The sequence below is a fragment of the Melanostigma gelatinosum genome (genome assembly GCF_949748355.1).
Source record: "Melanostigma gelatinosum genome assembly, chromosome: 6".
Lineage (NCBI taxonomy): Eukaryota > Metazoa > Chordata > Actinopteri > Perciformes > Zoarcidae > Melanostigma > Melanostigma gelatinosum.
In genome coordinates this window covers 21,400,407-21,423,324 of record NC_136639.1, presented here as the reverse complement: position 1 = coordinate 21,423,324, position 22,918 = coordinate 21,400,407, and the positions used below count along the sequence as shown (strand labels likewise).

Genomic DNA, 22,918 nt, shown 5'->3' with positions numbered 1-22,918 from the left:
ATATACACACCTGCAAACACCATTATGTTACCGAGCACCATTGTGCCATGGTTTGAGTGGGTGTAATTGCAGTGAGATTAAGATACTTGCAGTATCAAAGTGTGTTTGTAGTCATGTAAACACTTGTAGCTCACAAAGTTCAGCTTGTGGCTCTGTATTGACTTTAAGACTCTGCATAGATTATACTCGGTTGACAGTTTATTCGGTACAGCCGGGGCTGATGCAGTCCAACACAATGGGCTTGCTACAAATTCTCCCCTCATGAAGGCTATGATTTTGTCGAGGTGTTCACTTAAGCAGGATGTAGTTTGTGGTGTTGTTCGACTGGAGCCTCCAAAATGATCATACAGATCAACACCTCTCTATAACAACTTCAACCGAACAGTACTGTTGTAGTGCATTAGTTTGAGCTCGGCGTACCTAAATAAACTGGCAGCTGAATGTATTTCATATCTTTGCTTCTCAGAAGCAGAGTTTCTGGAGCCTTCAGCAGAAACTGTAAATATTAAAAAGTTTGACGATTCAGTGTTGAAGGTCAATATTGGAATGTTGCCTTTTTAACTATTGTCAACAAATCAATTATTATTTGCCATTTGCTGCAATACCCCATCCACTAATAATGACGTATCCAGGTGTGAAGTACTGGCACATGTGAGGATTCATGTACTTTAGAGTGGCAAGGATTTGTCAATTAACCAGCAACTATATTGATAATGGATAAATCGTTTTATTGTTTGAAGCAACACTGCAGAATATTTTCTGGGTCAAGTTTTGGTCTGTCACTCGGGCTGTTTTAGTCACTACTTTTTAAACATTTTCGAGAAATACAGATGAAACAAAGAATCTGCAGATTAGTGGATAATGAAACTAATCAACAGTTGTACCTTTTTATAAATGTTTTTTCAGTCACACTTTGAGCATTATGGGCCGTAGAAACAGTGTTACATTTTGCTTTGTGTGGTATTAAAAGGCTGTAAAAAGTCTTAAATGTGTGAATACTTCTGTGTGTCTTCTCTCTCCTTTTCACTCATTCTCATGTACTCTTCTAATCCTAGCCATCTTTGTTCTGAATCACATCTCCGATCCTACTGAGCCTCCTCCCCTCACTCTCTCCGGGCAAGTCTTTAGCCTGGTTTCCATTACAGAGCCAAACACAACTCTCATCTACTCATTATCCGTCTCGCTCAGTTTCCCCTCAAAAAAAAGACATTTTTCTTCTTTTTTTCCCATCCTGTTGCCAGCGGAGATGATTTGTCAGTTGTGGCTGAAGCTTCTCGCTAAGCAAACAGTGACTTTTGATACGGCGTTATAAACATTTGAAGTTTGCTCTGGCCCTGGCAAGTCCCACTTGGCTATGTCGCTTGTGTGGAAAATGCTATCATGGCTAGATCTCCTGCCCTGGTTCTGGCTCAGTGCTATGAGGAACGGGAGTTATACGGGGCAGAGCTGCACAGTAAGGTTTGTTCAGAGACAATAGTGTGGCACAGGAGTGGAAGGGAAAGGAAGGGCCACGAGAGTTTTCTTTCCCAAATTCTGGGCGTGTAGTTTTTTTTAGTTTCAATGAGTTGCAGCAGAGTTCTAGTGTCGAAGGGACCAACGCATCAGCAGGTATAATCAGCCACTACTGGGGAAATAGAAATATCCAGGACTGCAGCCAATGAATATTTTCACCATCTATTCACTTACTCTATAGAATATCCAATTTTGTAGGGAAAGAACACAATAATGCGTTTACTGTTCTCTCCACATGCACACAGTTAGTGGACACACAACACCCAGTTAGCAGACCATCACACTTAAACACACACTCATAACTGACGCATGTCGAGACTAACACATGTGGATGAGCAGCGCACGAGTGACATCTCTTAGATACGCAGACGCATGCAAGCAACTTTCCATCCACTGTAAAACAGTGAATTTTGTGCGAACTTGTGGAATTTTGACTGATGTCCATGTTTCATAACAGACATGCACTGTGTACTTTTCAAATGCGCACACTAACAGTGATGCAACATTTTGCCACTGTCCTTACATTATTATTATTATTTATTCAAGAAGTAGATCTTCAACACTTGTTTATTTCCATAAATGATCTTCTCATGCAAGTACAACACTTTTGTGAGTCAGGTAAAAATCAGAAACTCGGCTGCACACGTGTGAACAGCCTATGTGAGCGTGCACGTCTTTGCTCATCACTTCACACAATCTATTTTCTGTTTCTCAGTAAGCCGCTCTGGCCGTTTTTCCGTGATGTCTCAGCTGCACTTTGATTAGCTTTTGTTCGAGGGTGAGAAATCATGAATCGCTGTCGTACTTGGGATTGTTTATCTTGGATGGGAGGGGATGTACTTCAGAAGCTAAGATTCAAATTAGAAAATAATCACTCTGGAACATCAGTCGGGGGCCAAAAATCTAATCGTTTTTTATCACACTGACCTCGTAACATCCTGCCGACCGTATCGGCAGATATTCCTCAGAAATCTACTCCATCTAAGAGAGTTCGGAAAGTTATACCTTTTTTTTTTTTTTTTTAGGGGGCATTTTTGTCTTTTGATTTGATAGTGACATGAGGAATCCCCCAGTCAGACTCAAACTTAGACCTATATCTCGAGCTACACTGCCATATATAGTTTGATTTATGTGTTACCACTCCAGGACAATGTGGGCGTATGCAGTGTGTTTTGGGGTTCCTAAGGCATTCAAAAAAAAGAATGTAACTGCCAAAGAAACTCTTTCCTGCTTACTAGACATAATTCAAAGACCTTACTTTCCGTAGTTTTCATTGGGACCATTTTCAGCAGTCCCAATAACAGAAAGTAGTTCCAATGAAAACTGTTCGCAGGCAGCTCTGCACATTGTCTCGTGTAACTGATACTTATTTTCTTGATGGAGATATTGCTGATATGAGCTTTACAAAAGTCATTTCTCTGTGCTTTGAGAAGTGCAGACAGTGGGCCGTTGAGCGGTGACACAAGTTTCAGTGGTGAACATCTCAAATCCGAGCCGAAAAATATCCAAAACGATATGCATGAGGCGAGATGTCGGGAGTGTCAATACACACAGAAAATAAATACCGTCGTGTAACTATACATAACGGATCCGGATGTACCCACAACTTCTGAAAGAAATCTAAACTTGTTGCCAGTTTATTAAACCAAGCTGAAACTAACAGCCTGCAGTGAATCCGACCTTCATAAAAATTGCGCTGTTCAATTTTTTTTCGAAACCATTTTGTTGACTTGATGATGCTGTTGGAGGAGGTAGTCTGTTGAGCTGCTGTGTTGCATTGTTAAGTGTTTCTGTTACATGACATCGCCTCAGTGATATAAACGAGGTGCGCTGTCCTCCAAACAAACTTCTCTGCTTGGTCTCAAACACGGTCCAGACTTGATGATTTTACTGACGTCGGTAAATATTAGTGTCTGTTTTTCCGACTTAAAGCCCACATTGCCTACTGGATTACAGTTTGTCCGCATTAGACCGAAATGTTACGACTCTGCCCTCCTTTTCCTTTTTGTCTTGCTCTGTGAGGTTTGCTGATTAGTCTTTTCTGATGCACAAAACCACTAATTAGTTTTCATGGAACGGCACTTAGTTCTGTGAATTGTGTGTGTGTGCTGTCTGAACTTCTGCATATTTGGCATATATATCTGTTTCTGAGAAGTATGCAAGCAGGGCAGCACGATGAACTGACACATTTATTCGTCATTGAAGGCTTCTTCTGACAGGTTTCCTAGAACACACTCATCTCTATCAGCGTTTGGAACCCCACTGTGTGTGTGTGCGTTTGCGTGTGTGTGTGTGTCCGTCCCCCACATCCTCCACGATGCCACAGTTAGAGTTGATAGTGAATGTGATCTGATCTCCTGGCTGCCTGTCTGTACTCCACCGATGCACACGTATCAGAAATCAAAGACCGAGAAAGAGCTGATCTGAAAGAAAACCACTCTTAAACATTACACAAACAGCACAAAAGTAAACCTGAAACACATTTCGTAGTAAGTTACATTCATGTTACAAAATACAACAATGGTTGATTTAAGGGATGTCGTTTATGTTGGGTTTCATGTGATCACAGCTGCAGGACTGTGGACTCTGTGGACGTAATCCTGAACCAACAAAAATGTGAAGGCCACAGAGAATAGGTAAAATATTCTTCTGTGAGGCCTTTAACTTTCTTTTTTTAGGTTATCATGTTTTGTATCTACTTTCCAAATCAAGAGACTCGACACACACCACTGATCTAACCTTTACTGCATAATACTGTTGATATTCTAGTTTGTTTTCGAATCTTTAAACTTTCTAAAAGCATTAAAGTTAAAGTACATGAATAAACATTAATAAAAAGGTGTGAACATTTTATTGAAAATATTTAAACATAAACTATTAGTACTGTCTCTATCAAAACAGCGGCTCCCTCATTTTCAACATTATTATTAATAACATAATAATAATCTTTAATACCACATTCATAACTTTAACGAGTCTATTGCAGCACAGAGCAAAGATTCCGTGAGTCGGATCCACGGACAAGACTGCAAACTAGTTTGCAATTAAGGATTTAAAATTCACTTGTCACTTTTTGCATATTAGCAGAGCTCAGCGGGCGGACATGCTTCTCCGCCAGAAACATCTCAAAATGCATGTTCTGGCAGTAAGTTCGTTACAATCGCCTCAATATCGGCGTCGGAAAAACCAACCGTCGATCCATTCATTCCGTCATCGATATATGATCCGATCGCCAACCGGTTGTTGTTTTATCAAAGTTCAAAGTTCAAAGTTCACTTTATTGTCAAAGTTTCCACATGTGTTATGCATACAGAAAATTCGAAATGCCGTTTCTCGCAGTCCCACAGTGTAATATAGACATGAACATATACATAAAATAGAATAAAGTTAAGAACATAAGGGCCTAGATAAAGGATTAAACAAGTAGCAGCAGAGAATAAAAAGTGACTGGTGCTGATAAAAAGTGACTGGTGCTGATAAAAAGTGACTGGTGCTGGATGAGGGAAGGGGTGTGAGGGGGAGTAGATGTCCTGGTATGTTCCATTTGAGGCAGTGGGGAAAGGTGGGTGAGGGGGAGGGTAGAGAGGTCAGGGGAGAGATGGCAGGGGGGGAGAGAGGGGGAGCGAGAGGAGAGATATATATATGCGTTTTCTGCCATTGTATGCCACCAACTTGGCTTTAGATCTGATTAATTGCTGCATTACAGGCAAAGGAGAAAAGTTAAACCACCCTGTCGTGGAGGAAACGCTGGGATCAGAGAATCTATTTCTGTCCCACCAAGTATGGGGGGGGAAACCTCAGGAGTGTTTGTCTGTGTGACACAAACAGCAGGTGGTGGAGTCTGGCGGGGTGAAAACAATGGCAGCTGCTACAGATCACCGTAGTGTTAGCTTCAGCTTCAGCTATTGTATAAACACGTTGAACAGTCTCTCTTCACAAACGTATCAAATGTTAATACAGTAGCCACCATCCAATTTACAATAGATCTGCGTGGACCGACGAGCCGTAGCCTTCCTAAAGTTAAGACACTAAACAAACATAAATCCCATATTTACATCCCATTTTTGTTTTTGTTCCCTTGAGGTTTAACTGGAGCACTTTTAATTACATCTTCTCATTGTTCGACACTTTATGACACCTGAACCAACTCCTGATATTCGCTTAACGGTAGCGGATGGAAAGACGCTTTTATTTACATTTTCCTCTTTGTCTGTAAATTATGTGTTCAATTTGAATGTAAACTTGACGAGTGTGGTTCAGCTGAAGAAATAAGAGATACAAGGCTCCGGCTACACAAAGGGCTATCAGAGTCCTTTCACAGGTTTGTTTGACGATAAGAAAAATGAAGACCAGACTTATCCTTTAAGTACGCAGCAGGAAAAAGAAACGCATCAATGATCACAACCCGAAACCAGGGGAAGTACAGACAGATGTGTCGGTCAAGGTCTCCTCTGCCTGATAAGGCCCTGATGTGTGTGTGGGTGGGTGTTCTTGTGTGTAGGGTAATTGTGCATACACACTTTCCAAAATCTCTCCTGAGACCACTTTGGTAACCCTGCAGAGTTTTATGGTCAGTCCAGCGCGCTCACACACACACACACACACACACACACACACACACACACACACACGCACGCACGCACGCACGCACACACACACACACACACACACACACACACACCCCTGACAGCGTTGGCTATACTGACCCTCGGAGGGATAGTGGAATGTTGAGTGTCAGTCAGTTGCCGCGGCGACGGCCTTGAGAAAGGGACCCTGGGAAGATCGTTTTGGACTCCAAACATCCTGTGTGTCACCAGAGTGTGTGTGTGCGCGCTCAAACTGTAGATGTGTTTGTGACTGTGTGGGTGAGAGGTTGCATGGCTCCATCTCTGTTTGTAAGCTACTTTCGTGTGTGTGTGTGTGTGTGTGTGTGTGTGTGTGTGTGTGTGTGTGTGTGTGTGTGTGTGTGTGTGTGTGTGTGTGTGTGTGTGTGTGTGTGTGTGTGTGTGTGTGTGTGTGTGTGTGTGTGTGTGTGTGTGTGTGCCAATGAATAATGCAGTATAATACATGTCGTTAACTAAAATCTGTGCTAAATAAGTAGGGAAAAACATGACATGAGAAATACAGTCAACATAATATGAAAAGCCAACATGTCGGTCGTATTGTCACTGTTCTATCTCTGTGTTTCATATTCACAATATCAGTCCTGTGTGTGTGTGTGTGAAGTTGAAACACAGTAGTGAAAGTTGACTCAATGTGAAAAGTGGTTACAGGGTTATATTACTGACGGAGATCAACATCGATGTTGTATCGGTACTAGTACAGCAGCCAGAGTGTTGGTTATCTGGCAGTTGTTTAAATATAGTACTACAACTAACACTTTCATTATGAGTTGATCTGTTGATTTCTTTTTTTTAATTTATGGGAAATTGTTTCGTATTGAAAATGTCAACATGTACGTTATAATTTCCCAAAGCCCGATGTTTGACAAAAACGGTCCAACATTCAAAAGATATTTCCTCCACAATGACATAAATCCCAGTGGAATGATGTCTATATCACAATCTGCCGTCTTAATATTGAAAACACTCTTGCTGTGCAGCAGAAATATTGTTGAAACCACAGAAATTAATTTGATATTCTTTAAGTTGGCAAAAAGGGTTTTTTCTGGCGATCCCAAAGTTTCTAAAGATGACCGGCTGAATTTTGGGGAAATGTATAAAAACAAAATGATACGTCTAATTTATTCCATCATACGGTTTGAATGAAGAGCTTCAACAAGCTGATAGGGACAACGTGTGATACTGTCGGACTACTTTCTAATCTCAAAGCAACCAGAAGAGGAAATTAAAGGAAACTGGAGTTTAAGGAATTAAAAGATGGATCACCAAATCTAACTTATCTAATGTAGAACTTTCAGTTTGTTTGTGTGTCATGTGTTAATAGTGTAAATAGGTCATCAACACATCCTAACATGTAGTTACTGTGGTTGATAATAACTGGCATTCATTACATGTAAACAGGCCAACAGAGCCATGAAAGCAAAAGAACGCAGTGCTGTATTTGTACTTTAGTATCTGCGTGGTACTTCGCCCTGAAGCTTGGAGCAGTAGCCTTTGTCTGGTGCCACTTCAGCGCTGTCACAGTGGCAGGATGAGCAGCAGCACTATGGGGCCGTAGACGCACACACAGAGGAGCAGTAACTTAAGACGTTAATGAAACGTTTCCTCAAGGTTTCACTGTCCATTCAGCGACTCATCGCGCTCACGCTCTGTGACTGTCGTCTGTTCTTTCTGTTTCTCCCTCAGCCTGTCGAGCGTTTGTATGTGGAGGAGGGCGACGGCAGGACGAGTCTCGTTAGCTGTTGTTTTCGGCGGTCTCTTTAGTGAAGGATGAAGTTGCAGTCTAGTTACTCCAAAAAGCTGTCTCACTCACACCGGCACACCAGAGTCACGGCTTCAACATGAGTAGAAATGTGTCTGACGAGTAGAAATGTGTCTGACTCACATTTGAAGCCCTGGTTCTTGGCACTGATGAAGTAAACATTGTTATTGGTTTTTAGGGGCCCCAGGACACAAACATATAAAAGCGCCCCCCCCCCCCCCCTTTACATAGGAGCAAGACCAAAGACTGTAAAAGTTGCCAAACGATCTTGTTTAGTCGTCTTTGTGGTGGTTTTGGATCTCTTTGTGATTCTTTCTTGCTCTGATTGTATTCGTTATTATGCGCTTTGCGTCTCTTTGTACCGTTTTGGGTCTGGAGTGCATGTGTTCATGGTCGTTTCGTGACTCTCTGAAGTCGTTACCTTTGGCGCCTCTCTGTGGTCATTGTGCGTCTTTGCTCTGGTTTTGAGTTTCTTTAGAGTCTTTTTGCGTCTTTTGTGTTTGTTTTGTCTCATTTTCAAGTTGTTTGTTTTCTTTCTTGTATCTCCGTGTGGTCGTTTTTACAACACACTTTTCACACAGTTCATTTACGCTCACACATTTCTCTCACATTGCCTGGTTCTGTTGTGTAAGGACACATTATTCTAGTTATATGCAGAAAAGGAAGATGTGTATGTGCGTGTCTCTCTCGAGGGAGTATTACAGACTACTTGCAGTTTTAGGAAATGTGCTGTGGGCTTGAACTTGCTCCCCTGATAAAGTTGATTCACAGAAATCAGGCGTGTTATGCTGTTGCTCAACCAGTCAGACATCTGCTGCCTGTGTTTTTTTTTTCTCATTTTTTTTTCCCACCACAGGCACATATGGTTCCTCAAAGATGCTCTTAGTCAGAAACTCATTCACAATCTCACAATAAATTCCTCTCAATGAGTGTGCTCACCATCGTCTCGTTAGCGGTTTATGATGTTGATGGTGAAGCTTTAACTCACTTCCTTTATCTTCCTCTTCTCATTCTAATTTATTTTGGCGTGAACTAGATGCATGTTAACCAGCGATGTCCAAAAAGAAGGAAACTGGTTTGTGCTTGAAGTTAGAAGTTGATGTTAGAAGTAACTGTTGTTTTCATCATCCATTAATATCTCCATTTTCTTTTTTTATTTCTCAATGTGACGATTTCCCAAAGCACACGATGAGGTCGTCAAATGTCTTCTTTTGTCCGAAAACAGTCCAAAACCTAAAGATGTTCAGTTTAATGATATAAAACGGTAAAAGCTGCAAATCCTCACATTTTGAGAAGTTGATATGAAGAGAATATTTGAATTATGCCAATCGACGGAGCGTGTGTGTGTGTGTGTGTGTGTGTGTGTGTGTGTGTGTGTGTGTGTGTGTGTGTGTGTGTGTGAGAGAGATTATCATAGACATTCCTCAGGCTCACACACTGTCACATGGACTCAAGCTCATCCGGTGCACAAAGCCCTGGAATCCGTCCTCCCTGCTCTTTCTTCTGCTCCTCATCCCTCCCTTTTCTCCCACCCAACGCCGCGTCTTTCACTGTCTCGTCTGTTTCCTTTTGCTGCTTCTGCTCTCTCATGTTACTCCCCCCCCCCCACCTCCACACACACACACACACACACACACACACTTTTGCTGTTATTCTCTCTTAGCATACATTTATGGAGTTGATGTAGCTTGTTAGCCTCCGCTGTGTACTGGAGAAAGTTAAGTGCACTTCACTTTAATTGCGTGTAGTTTTAATTTGAGGGGACTCCATCCTGGGCTTGGCTGTGGTTCTGGTAAAGGAAAGATATTGTGGTTCATAGTCGAAAATGAATCCGTGACGGATCAATCAAAGATCCTACATTAACCAGTGGTGTATAAAGTACTCAAAAGCCATACTTGAGTAAAAGTAAAGATGCCTTACTGGAAAATGACTCTAGTAAAAGTCACCTATTAGAATACTACTTGAGTAAAAGTCTTAAAGTATCTGATATTTATTGTACTTAAGTATCAAAAGTAATTTTCTGATATTAAATGTACTTAAGTATTGAAAGTAAAAGTACAAATAAATGCCATTAATAAAAAAGCAAAGGGTCAGAATTGTGAGAATGATGAAGTTTATTCTTTTAAGTGCTGTGGCACCATGACCAAGGACATGGAGCTGTGTTGACAATAATTGGGTTGGCTGTGATCCATCCAGGAGCAACAATGTTCAACATAATATATTGTACATAAGTATACTTTTGCATCTACTATGAACTTATCATCATAATTCTCCGAAAAGCAATATGAAACTATGAAGTAGTTGTAACAGTTCAGGGGAAATGTATCGGAGTCAAAGTATCAGTTTTCGTTGCAAAATGTAGTAAAGTAAAAGTCAACAGAAATATAAAAAGTAAAGTACAGATATCCAAAAAACGACTTAAGTACAGTAACGAAGTATTTCTACTTCGTTACTGTACACTACTGATATTAACAACGTACTGTGTCATAGGAAACTCAATTTTAACTTCATATAAAGTGAATACTAAGTAAACTGAAGTAAAGCTGCAACAATTGGTAATACACACGAAGCCAACATATCAATTTAATTCAATTTATTTTTGTATAGCCCAAAATCACAAATTACAAATTTGCCTCAGAGGGCTTTACAATATGTACACATTTGACATCCTCTTGTCCCGGAACTATCACACACACACAATAGTTATGAACCCTAAACAGGAGTTGCTGGCTCTCTTGTCTCGACACATATTTTTTATTATGTCAACCAGCCTTCATTTCAGACGTGACCTATGACCCAACATGCCACAGGCCCGCACACATGGCTGACCAAGTCATCCAGCCGTGCGTGTGGTTATGCCGCCGGCTCTGTTGGCACTCGTTTGCTTAAGGGTGCTCGAAAGGCACCGCTTTATTAGTGACGTGTGATTAGTTTGAGCTTGAGTGTCTGTAGTTGTGCAGCCATGGATGTGCACACACACACACACACACACACACACACACACACACACCAGCCTGCTTCAGGTCCACCTGCATGGGACAGGACTTTAAAGCGAGCTCCTAGCACCTGTTGAAAGAATCTCACTGACGGTTTTGTTGGTGGTTCGACGTGCAGAAAAGGTCACAAGCCTGACTTAAAGTCCCAGTATGTGGAGTTCATTCTGTGCCTCAGGTCAGCCCCTCATATCTCACTCTTCAATTCCATAGTTTGTTCTGGTGGGGTAGACCTCGGAGCGCCGCCACGAGAGCTCCCATCATGCTCCTCTTCCATATAGTTCCCTGCCTTCTCTCTCACTAAGGGAGGCTTCACACTCACACACGAGACTGTACACATGAATACCCTTTCACATGGTCACTCACCTTGGACTCATTTCCTCATTACAAAAACAGGCTTTTGAAGACATTTAACTGTGAAAGAGATTATAATTGCACTCACTCACTCGCTCTCCTCCTTCCTTTGTTTCAGGGTTTTTTTTCAGTGCCTTTTTCGTGTCCCCCTTCTCCAGACTACCGCCTGACAGTCGTCGTGTCTTTATTGTGTGTTTCAGGCCTCCGGTCCCAAGCTGACGACTCACTGCTCAGATATCCAAGAAGTCCGTCGCTGCAACCGGCTGGAGATGCCTGACAACTTAAACACATTTGTTTTAAAGGTGCGTAGGAGTTTTTAACTGAGCGGTTGTAAGAGTCCGATCACAAGGGGCTGCAGTTGTCGTCTGCAGACTGTGCCCACTGTGTTGTTTACATCCACATTTGATTTGATCTCCAACCCTCAATCCTACATGAAGAGGAAACGGGACAATCATTGTGTCGTATCGTTTCATAACAAAACTCACCAGCAGCCTTTATATTTAGACCTTGTTGGTTTGAACTATTCCAACCACGCCGCGTCTCCTGAGTTGAAAGATGGCTGTCATAAGATGTGTGTTCACGAGAGGGAGGAACGTATCAAAACATGCACAGACACTTCTCACATCACCAATCCCTTCTCTGCTGTCCATCCACCTTCACCACCGAAATCGTTCCACAAAAATCTATATCTAAAAACACGACTGTTTCGTTGTTGTGTTGTTTTTTGTTGCTGTAAAAACAATTGCAATCCGTTGTTACGGACATAAATCCAACTTGATAACGACCTTTGTTCACAAAGAAGTAAACTACAGAGTTTTTACACTGCAGGGAGTATTTGCATCACTTGAACCTGTTTTTTATCATTAAAATGAGCTACAAGAAAGTGAGCCGCTGCCTAAACGGCAATATTAAGCCTTAAAAACGCTCCGTATGAATAGCATTAGAGAAATAACGCTTAAGCCCATTTCTCGCATTTACACAATGTCGCTTGCTTGGCGTAATGTGGACGGCTCATTTGAAAGCGTCTTTGTCTCCGCAGGTTAATCGAGGTAGTCTGATATTTGAGACGGACAACGACCAGCAGGTCAGCTCCTGGACCACAGAGCTAAAAGAATGTATCAGCAACAGGTGAGGAAAGACTTTCAACACACAGTCTGATACTTTACATTACCGGAAATCTCAATGTTTGAACCCTGTTGGTCTGTTTCAAACACACTGGATTCTCTTTATCAAATTTGATCCAACTGGTCGTACCATAAATGCAGAGGGTGGTTTTTTTCAGCATATATTTGAATCTGAGCCCGATTTAAAACTTAATCATGAAATCAAAAACATAACTCGACCTGACCAAGCTAGCCGTGTCTCTCACACACACACACACACACACACACACACACACACACACACACACACACCGAGTATGTAACGGGGGTCTGCATCGTCCTCGTCCATTTCTTCTAACAGCTTTTTTTCCTTGAGTGTGAGTAGAAAATTTGACGCTTGGACTTTGGCTGTTTTTAGTGTTTGTGGGTGTGCTGAGTGTTTACTTGTGCAGAGGTATGTGTTTGCGAATGCAAGTGAGAATATTTTGCTGTGTGAGTTTGTCCGTGCATTCGTTTTCTTTAGAGCTCTTCATGCTGGAGCAGTGGGATTCTTGTTATATTTGGAATATTCCTGGAAATAATCATTCCTCAGTCAACTTAATATTTACGCTAAACCATTTGAGAGGTTAAACATCTGGTGTGGAGGGACTTCTGTTACGGCTCGAATGTTCTGCAATAAATGCCGTTTCGAAATCAAACTGAACTTAGGAACTGTAAGCTGATCTGCTCTGCTAAGTGTAGCATTTGAAACAATTCTCTATACTAAGTGATATTCATAATGAGACTCGATACAGACACGAACAATTCTGCTGTTTTCCGTCTTTCGTTTCAGTGTGACAACATTATGTTTAGCAGCCGACGTCAGGATTAGACCAAAAAAGTGTGTGTGTGTGTGTGTGTGTGTGTGTGTGTGTGTGTGTGTGTGTGTGTGTGTGTGTGTGTGTGTGTGTGTGTGTGTGTGTGTGTGTGTGTGTGTGTGTGTGTGTGTGTGTGTGTGTGTGTGTGTGTGTGTGTGTGTGTGTGTGTGTGTGTGTGTTGCTCTGCGAAAGGAAGTGTGTGGGTGAGGTCTGAGACTCGGGAGAGTCTCAGGACCTTTTTCATTTCTGCGTTTAATCTCAACATTCTTACACTTGAAGAATCAAGTTGTGTGCTTTCTGTTGGACAAACCATAGAATGGAGACACACACTTTCTAAAGGACCGGCAACCTCGTTAGGCCTTTCTGCATTTTCTGATAACAGTATATCTGCAATCAAGTTAATATCAGCCCAAATATGGGCCTAGTGCGTGCATGTTTGGATTGTTATCTTCTTGGCTGGTGTGAAGATAAGTGAGGTGAGAGATCTGTTTTTCAAAACTCTGTCACACTTTTTTGTTGTCGCAAAAATTTGCAGTACAAGACGAAACTGAATTGATTAAGTGGGTGAAATGGTGCCAAACAAGTCTAAGGATCAAAGTACTTCAATAACAAGAAGCTATTGTTGGGTTGTCGATAGCGCAGTCACTACTTTCTAATCTTTCTCACATCAATCCTTTGTTTTGGGACCATCCCAAGCTGTTCTGCAGTAACCTGCCATCTATCTTTAAATCCTGCCTCTCTGTACTCCTCACTCTGTTTGTCGTGAGTGCTTTGTGCCGGGAGACTAGTGAACGCAGTGAATCCCCGCTTGTCAGATTCCATTTTGGGTGATGTCATTTGCATTTACGGTGGCTCTGAATATCAAACCTGTTCCGAAGACTTTAATGACGGACGAAGGTTTTGTTGTCTGTGTGTGAACATGATTTACACAAGGTTGTGTTTATTTTTAAATGTGTGACAATTTAAGACGAAAGGCCAAAGGCCTTTAACCTCATCCTAATTCTGAGCGTATGTGTGTCAGGACGCTTCAAACAAAGTGCTTGTGAGATTACTCTCATTCATGTGAACAGAGCTGCTCTGTCAAAACTTTCCACGACAGCATTTTGACAATCGTGACCACTTTACAGTCATTTGCCTCTTTCGTATCTTTCACACATATCACTGACACTTGACTTTTGTCACTTATCGCATGAACGCCACCACGAATGTCCGTTGAGACAAAAGATAGCCCTCTCTCACTGATGGTGTTGAGCAGGAAAAGCCCAGGTGTTTCAGTTTCAGGGTCCTGGTATTGTGCATGCTGTCTCACTGTCACGGCTCACTGGGACACTTGAAAAGAACAGTGACATCATTATTAGTAACACATGTTACTAATACACCTACCTTCTTCTAAATGTGGGCGTCAAGCCGAGACTACAGAAACCTGCAAGAGAGAGGCGGGGGAGGCATTGTAACGCGACGCTGCCTTTTCCAGTGGGGGCCATTCGCAACGAGTATAAACACTTTTCCTTTTAGATGTGGTCGGATGTGGGAGGTGTAAGCATTGCTGACTGGCTGAAATGTCCACCCTTTGCAAGAGTAAAACGTGAACTGATTCTCACAAAGATAGAAGAACACACACACACAGAGTGAGGAGAGAGAAAGGAGACTTGTCTTCCTGTTATTCAGAGCGCTGCAAACTCAAGTCAGCATTTTAGCAGGATCTGATCGGGCTTCCTTCTTTAACCTTCCCGATCTCATGTGTATGTACACACACACATATACTGTTTGTATGTGTGTGTGTGTGTGTGTGTGTGTGTGTGTGTGTGTGTGTGTACTTGTGTTTGGGTGGCGATGTGTGTGAGCAGTGAAACAGAAGAGCAGTAAGTCTTCGCTCATGTGAACTGGGCTCACTTCCTGTCTGTGTCTTAGTGTTCCTTCAGCCTGCTGTTTCCTCCATGTTCACTAGGTTCACCCCAACAACACACACACACACACACACACTGGGGGTGTCACGATTCTCCTAATCTACGATTCGATTTGATTTTAGACTTTATGGTCATGATTCGATGTTTTCAGCACTGGTTGCTATGTCATTGTCAGACTACGACATCGCTATATGACTGGATGCTGCAGTCTCTAAATCTTCTGCAGCTCACGGGGAAGGCGAAGTGTTGCCACACCCGTGAATTCGGGGAAGCGTGAGGATTTTACTGTTCTGTTCTGTTCTGTTGTTTCTCCGTCATCTCGTCCTCTACCAGTGGGCCGTGGTGTCTCCAAAAGTGGAGCTGCAGCCAAGATGCTAGCTGCCCTGTGTTGTCTTTGAAGTGTGTGTCGTTGTTGTTTTTTCTCTGGATGCCTCGCAAGTAAAGCGAGGATGGAAAGATTAAAAAAATGCTGGGAGAATCGCCGACACCCCTAATACACACCCCTCTCAAATGATTCATATTTAAATTACAAGAACAGACTTATTCTTTGAGGGTCCAAAAAGACAAATTCTATCAATTTTTAAATAAATGGATTCAATTTATAATCCCAATGCGAGCACACTTTGTACGACTGCATTAATAATTCCTGCTCCTTTCTGTTCCTCTTCTCAATGGAATGATGGAAATATACGTTCCCTTCTGATGTTTATGAAATATACGTTCCCTTCTGATGCTTATAGATATGTTTTTGTTAGTGTGGGATGGGCCTATGTAGTGAAGTTGAACACAAGAATTGCTGACAGATTGAAGCAGAAGTACAGATTTGGAGGCTGTAAACATTTATTATTTACATTTTCATTTAATCTTTATTTTGTCAGGCATTGAGAATAAGCTCTTTCTTCCACGAGAGGCCTGAGAACAAGAACACAAAACGGAAACAACACAACTGCACAATGACAAGGAACTAAAAACAGTTGCATGTATCAAGAACAAACATGTAAGTCGGGGGTAATGCTCAATGAGGACCATCAATCCCTGATGACGGTCAGCTTGAAGGGCTTTAGTTCACTGAGACTATGGTCACTTGCCACAGAAAAAAAGTTAGGACCATTCATTTATATGTACATGCGTTTTGCAACCATTCACTTCGTGTCCTTGGTAAACCCAGGAGTAAATTCTGTGATATTGTCTTTAATAATCTTAATAAAAAGAACAGCTGAAGCTTTCTTATAAGACTGATGGTTACACACAGATGGGGGAAGAATGGCTCAAAATGAAGTCATCATGAAATTGACCTATTTTCCTCCCCAGGTGGTCCACAATGAGAATGACAGACATGTGTTGTCGATGATGCAGTGTGTGCAATCTGAAATCTGTTTTTGTCCTTCAGGTCAGGCAGTGTGGATCTGGAGCCTCTCCCCTCCCCAGCTGACAGCGCTGCTCCAGCCAATCACAGAGGCAGCTCAGAGTTAGGGCGTCAAAGTGAGTGGTGAGATGAGGAGAGAGGGTGCTTCTGGGTAAAAGCAGCTCCGGATACTCTCAGGTTTACAGTTCGGGGGCTAAATGTTGAGTCCCGGTGTCGGATAATAACGTGGGCGTCGGGTGCACGAGTCTTCTCAAACTGCCTCTCTGCTTTAAATACATAACAAGGACTCGTGTTTGTTCAGCCAACGGGGAAAGAATACACAAGTATTCAGGTGGTTTTTAGACAAACTTCCAGGTTTGCTAAATTTGTTTTAGAAAGAAAACAAAAGGTGAATGATTACCCAACCTCACCATTCATCGTCCTGGTGCAACTTTAAGTTGTACTCTTCCATAGTTGTGTTCACAGATTCCCTCTGCAGGGAGGATTATTACCTGGTGGCAACCTCCAATTCTGAAAAGTGAAGCCAATGCAGAAGTGCCTTAAACCTGCATTCTCTCTGCTGGCCAGCAGGCGGCAACTCCTCTGACAGCAAAAATAAGTCTGATTGTATTGAAGTCCATGAGAAAATGATCCTACTTCCCACTTTATGTATTACCTTTGTAAACAATAAAGCAGAGAATGCTTTAGGGTGGGACACCTTGTGATTGACAGGTTGATACACCGGCTCTCTATGTCCCACAGTCCAAATATGGTCAATTCCACTCACTGGTAGCAAAATAACAAGATGGCGACGGCCAAAATCTCAAACTCGAGGCTTCAAAACCAGTCCTCAAACCGATGGGTGACGTCACAACGACTACGTCCACTTCTTACATGCGGTCCATGATCATTCCAGATGTTTTTAGACCTTTTCTCCAAATGAAGTAGTTTCTTAAATCTAGATAAACTATTCATTCACAAAGGGCCTGAACTCTCTTCTGTACTTCTCAGCACTGAACTTCAGTGAATACCCAGTTATCATAACTAACAGAAACAATGGAAACACTTTGAAGATATAGATGAGGTTCATGTCTTAATAAACTAATTAATAGCAGTATTAATTTCATTATTTCTGACTGCAGAGTTTGGTGATAATTGGGACACGTTGTACATCACACGTGGTCATTTGATCCATTATTACTATGAAAGTATGAGGCCAGCTATATGATTTATAGAAATGATGCAGTTTCAATCCTCTGTTAATCCCACTAGGCCCCGTCACGTTCCTGCCCGAGCAGGTTGTCCAGAAAGCCGATCACTTCCTGTTCTCCTACCCCTGGTTCCACGGGCCCATCTCCCGCGTCAAGGCCGCCCACCTGGTCCAGAGCGCCGGACCGCAAGGACACGGAGTGTTTCTGGTCCGACAGAGCGAGACGCGGAGAGGAGACTACGTCCTCACGTTCAACTACCAGGGGAAAGCAAAGGTACGTCTCCTCGCGGCGTCCTGCTGTGGCCTCAAACAGGGCGTCTCCGTCCTCACGTCTCCGCCTCTCTGTCTCTGCAGCACCTGCGCCTCTCGCTGACAGAATGGGGTCAGTGCCGGGTGCAGCACCTGCGCTTCCCGTCCGTGGTGGACATGCTCAGTCACTTCCGCCTCTTCCCCATCCCGCTGGAGTGTGGAGCCGCCGGCGCCGTCACGCTGTCCAGCTTCGTAGTGGCGGGCTCCAGCCCTCCATCACAGGGTGAGACTCCACCACCCACCTGTCTGTCTGTCGCTTTGTGTCAACTTCTACTTCAGCTTTATTACAAGTTGGGTCATAAGTGTGTTGTTTTCAACCTCGTTTTTATTGCTTACGATACAGAAGTTCACTGATGTTCAAAAGTTTGAAATCCAATCAGTACTGATGTTTTTCCCCTTAATCCAAACCGTTGAACTGCAGCTGAGATCTGAAATGCCGTGAGAGTTTCTGCTGTACTATGACTTTCTTTTGCATCACACGATCCTACGCCCTTTATACGATAAAATGACTTTTTAATGAACCTTTTATGACACACCAGGCTATGACATAATGATCTTTTTATGACATACTACATTATGACCTTTTCATGATATTTGTACTGCATACTGGGTCACAGGATACATCTGAGAGGAGGTACTTATAGAAGGTTTTACAAAAGAAAAGATATTCTATGAACTTTGATGGATGTTTACATCTGTAACAGTTATGTAATAACTTTACATTACATACATACAAGTTTTAGAGATGTCGGCGTGTGCTCAGATTTCAGCAATTAATGCAGTTGATGAATGCAGTCTTAATATTTCCAATAGTAGTGATGACCCAAACTACAAACATAAGATTTGTCCTTAAATGACATGAGTGCAATCCTGTGTTGTTGTTGTTGTTGTTGTTGTTGTTGTGTGACAGTAAGCAGAAATGGAAAGAGAGTTTTTGCTTCGAGTCAACAAAATGCTCATTTCTCTCCTTCTCTTTTTTTTAAAAATCTCAGGTCAGCTCTCCGGCGCTCTCCTCGTCCCGTTCTCCATCCATCGGTGGAGTTCTGAGCCCAGCCTGGCTCACTGCAGCCTGGCTCGCAGCTCCGGTCAGCCCCGTTCCTCCTGCCCCAGCAGCACCAGCACCACTTCCAGCCCCGGCTCGGTTCCTCAGCCCGGCAACCGACCGTTCGCTCGCATCAACCCGGCGCCCGATCCTCCTCCGTCGGCCTCCGCTCCTCTCCGGCGGAGTGAGTCGGTGGGGAGGAGGCCCCTCTTGCCCCGCCACCCCATCACCCACATCCCTCAGCGGGACTCGGACTACGAGCTGGAGCCCGTGCGAGGTCGCAAGCGGGCGATAGACAACCAGTACATGTTGCTCTGACCCGCTGAGGCCAACGCATCCATCCCCACCGATAGACAGCCGTCGCCTGTGAAGCTGACATGTTGACGTCACACACACACACACACACTTTGTCACACCCACCCAACTTCACGTGTGTGTCTGTGGGACTCTGTGAGAGTGCTCGATCCTGACGTGATTACAGCAGACTCATGAACCTGAGCGAACAAGTCTTTGTCTGATGTCCAAACACACACACACACACACACACACACACACACACACAGTCACCATGTCTGTGCTGGGAGTGTGTTTACTCGTGTCAGACCCTGAGTGTCCACAGTGAATGTATTTCTAACAGTGTTGAGTATGATCATTATTCCTGTTTTATTGATGTTGAGGTTCTGTGTGAGAGCGGGAGGAGCCACATGTGTAGCTGCCCTCGAGCCCGGGTAAAAAAAAAATATATATATATATATATTTTAAAAATGTCTATTCTTGTGATTTCAAAGAGGTTTGCTTGATTTCACTTCTTTGACACTTAACCTGAACTAATGGGAAAGCGCTGCCGGGGAAATTGGTTGAATCGAGTGCTCCTTTAAAATATTTAAAAGACATTTACTCCTGACACACACAGACCTGTGTGAGGAGTAAACTCACACATATTTATGTGAACACACAAAACGAGAAAGCACTCTTACTTTAGTGTCTACCCACTCTGTTCGATATTCCTCTTGCTCATTATTATATATTTAAGTGCACAACGCTTTCAGTGCACTTTGGAAACAACGTATTTTTTCTATACACGGAGTCTTTTGTAGAAAATAAAAATAGTAAAACTTGGTTAAAGTTAGCTGTTACTAGAAAGTGGTCTTTTTCCACCACTTCAAACCTTCGCTGCAACAAAAACAACCAACCACAGAAGTACTCTGGATCAGCTTTTACCAAAAGCAGTGCGAACTCGCTGCTGTTTGTGGTGCGATTGTCTCCTGATGTGTGTTTGTCACGGTGTGTGTGTGTGTGTGTGTGAGATGAGTGAATGTGTAGTGCAGTCTGGTATAAAACTCACCCTGAAGTCTGTGTCCCGATGCACACCGCTAGGTTCTCCAACGTCGGCATCAAGTTTTATTTTTATTTATTTTTATTTTTTTAAGTGTAGTTCAAGTTCCAACTGCTTTATCGGCTCAGAATGAACTTCTGAAGCAGCACAAAGTGTCAGTGAAATCAAATAGATATGATATAAACACAATAATCTAATCATCATTTTTTACAAGAACAATGGTTTGGATTGAAATGAATGGATGGCTATTATTACCATATTAATTCTTAACGCAGTCACCTTGTGTATGGACAGGTGTGACAGAGGCACCATCAGGAGAGAAGAGTGAATTGTCTCTGCAGGATTGTAGCTCATCAAAATGTATTGTTATACTTTCCGCAAGTGCTTACAATTAATTTGATTCCAAGTGTTACAAATTAGTAATAACACATTCATCAAACTAATGATTTCACTCCAATGAATTGATTTTGTGACATAAAAAGTATTCCGTCGTCGAAGTGAGCCTCAGCACTCCAGACGTAGACGTAGCAGCATGACGCTGATGAGGGCGGCCAATAGAAATCCCTCTAGAGTTTCCTAAACTCACATTAAACGCTCTTAGAAGTAGACGGTGATATGATGCAACTTCTGTGAGATCGAGTGACTGAAGTCACACCAGTGCCTCTGTAGATATTAACATTCATTTTATCTTTCACAACTTCCACAGGCAAACCTCGATTCTCGGAGTAGCATCACGCCTCCAACTCCAACTTTTTTACGCCCATAGAATGAAATATTTTCCGACGCATTTTCTGTACAACAGGAGCCAAAAGAAAAACCAAGATGAAAATAATATATATTTGTAAACTATACAAACATTTGAACAGAACTTCAATGAGAAGCTTTGTTTTCTGTCTGCTGAGCTGTGAATTTTGATGTCGAGAGCTGGTCTACTATTGGAGGTCGCATGAAGGAATTCAAACCATAATGAAGCCTTTACCAAAGCGAGCGTCGTGTTGAATCAAGTGAGCAGTTGGTCAGGCTGTCTGATCTCATCGACCACCAGCTGATGTGTAACAGTGTTTCCTGTGGCCTCGCTGCATTTGTTTGTCCCGTTAATTGAGAACCTCGTCTCTCCTCAGAAAACAGAACAGCCCGTAAACCGAGACCAGTAGTTTGGACACACATCAAAGAGGACATTTTCTGTCATTTAGTTTCAATAACTGAACCTTCACTTCCATCAGCGACGGGAGGACTTTGGTAAATAGTGTGCTGGGACATGTGTGCCTGTCTTCTAACCTTTGCTTAAACACTAACGTACGCAGTTGATTTCGATTTACCTTCAGTAGGCCAACTCTTAACGTACGCTTCAGACCGTCTCTCTGCTCTGTCTCATTGTAGTTTCCTGTATTTGTATAAGAAAAGCCTAAATACAACTGAATCTCCTCATGAACATAACCAGAGCAAGTGCGCTGTGATTACTCCTATTATGCAATAAGTTCGCTTTATCTACCAAAGGAACACGTTGACAATGGTTGTGTAGTGCTCTTACATGTATCATCGTGATCAAGACTGACATCTTTAAAGTGTTTTGAAAGGGGAACAAAAACAAGGACCTTTATGGCAAAAGTACGGTTGGTCTTCCTGCCTTTTAATGTGCCCGAGTCCAAACAAATCCCTCATCACGTTTTAATTCTGCTGAAGGAAAGCAACGGTAACAATAACTCTTGAGTAATCAGTCCCTTCTCTTTGCTGATCACTGGTTTTATTTTTTAGGGAGAATGACTGTGCCTTTGCCAGAAAGCTGCTGTTGCGTTTCCCCTTTCCCCCCCAAAGCTCAGGGTGTGATGTAGTGCAGAACTTTAGTGCAATATCTGAGAGATGCCCAGTGCTTCACACCGTTCTATGTATGAAAGAAGCGATCAGAGGCTTCTAGGTGGATGAATTAAGTGTTTACGCTCCGCTCATCGACTGAAGAAAAACATTTCCTAAATGCCAGAAATCCCAGAGAAAGATGCTATATTTAAAACCAGGGCCACCACATTTTCCTACAGTTTTATGGCTTTTAAGTTTGTGTCAATCCAATGTGTCCGCAATAATCGAGTTAACACTTCAACATCCCCGTGTACCTCAGGTATCTCATCCCCAGCATCCGCTCCAGCAACGCCTCTAGTCTCCCGCATATGTTTATTTTTTAAATGTCCAGTTGATGAATGTGATGTGTTCTCAATACTGTTCAGTTTGTTAACTTGCACTGTAAACATTCCAGTCCATCTCAACTGCCAATGAAAACCACAAAAAGCTTTTTCAAATCTGTCATTTCATCTGCATCCCTTTCAGTTATAAGCATCTAAATAATATTAAATATATATCAACTGTATATTTGACTTTTGTAAAATAAACCTAACCCAAAAAAATGATGAGCAAGCTGTGAAGTCTCTGTGTCGCCTTGTTCTCCAAAGGAACCGTGTCGGCCTCTGAATATCTTCAGACTTCCCAAACTAGCTTCAGCTTCAGGTCACTTTCTGAACAAATACAAAGTTGGTGCCCCTTGAGTGTTTACGGCAGCAGGACAGATTGAAAAACT

At 42.5% G+C, this 22,918-nt stretch overlaps 1 protein-coding gene across 2 annotated transcripts in view; it reads left to right on the top strand.

Annotated features, from left to right (window-relative positions):
• sh2b3 (SH2B adaptor protein 3) overlaps nt 1-22,911 on the top strand; it is a 48,659-nt gene extending 25,748 nt beyond the window's left edge. For both annotated transcript variants that reach the window (XM_079269582.1, XM_079269583.1), the window contains exons 3-8: nt 11,444-11,545; nt 12,283-12,371; nt 16,501-16,592; nt 17,728-17,939; nt 18,020-18,197; nt 18,967-22,911. In XM_079269582.1, the coding sequence (XP_079125708.1) occupies nt 11,444-11,545; nt 12,283-12,371; nt 16,501-16,592; nt 17,728-17,939; nt 18,020-18,197; nt 18,967-19,334 (1,041 nt within the window). In that variant the 3' untranslated portion in view covers nt 19,335-22,911. The remainder of the gene's footprint in view (nt 1-11,443; nt 11,546-12,282; nt 12,372-16,500; nt 16,593-17,727; nt 17,940-18,019; nt 18,198-18,966) is intronic.
• The last annotated feature ends 7 nt before the right edge of the window (nt 22,912-22,918 follow it).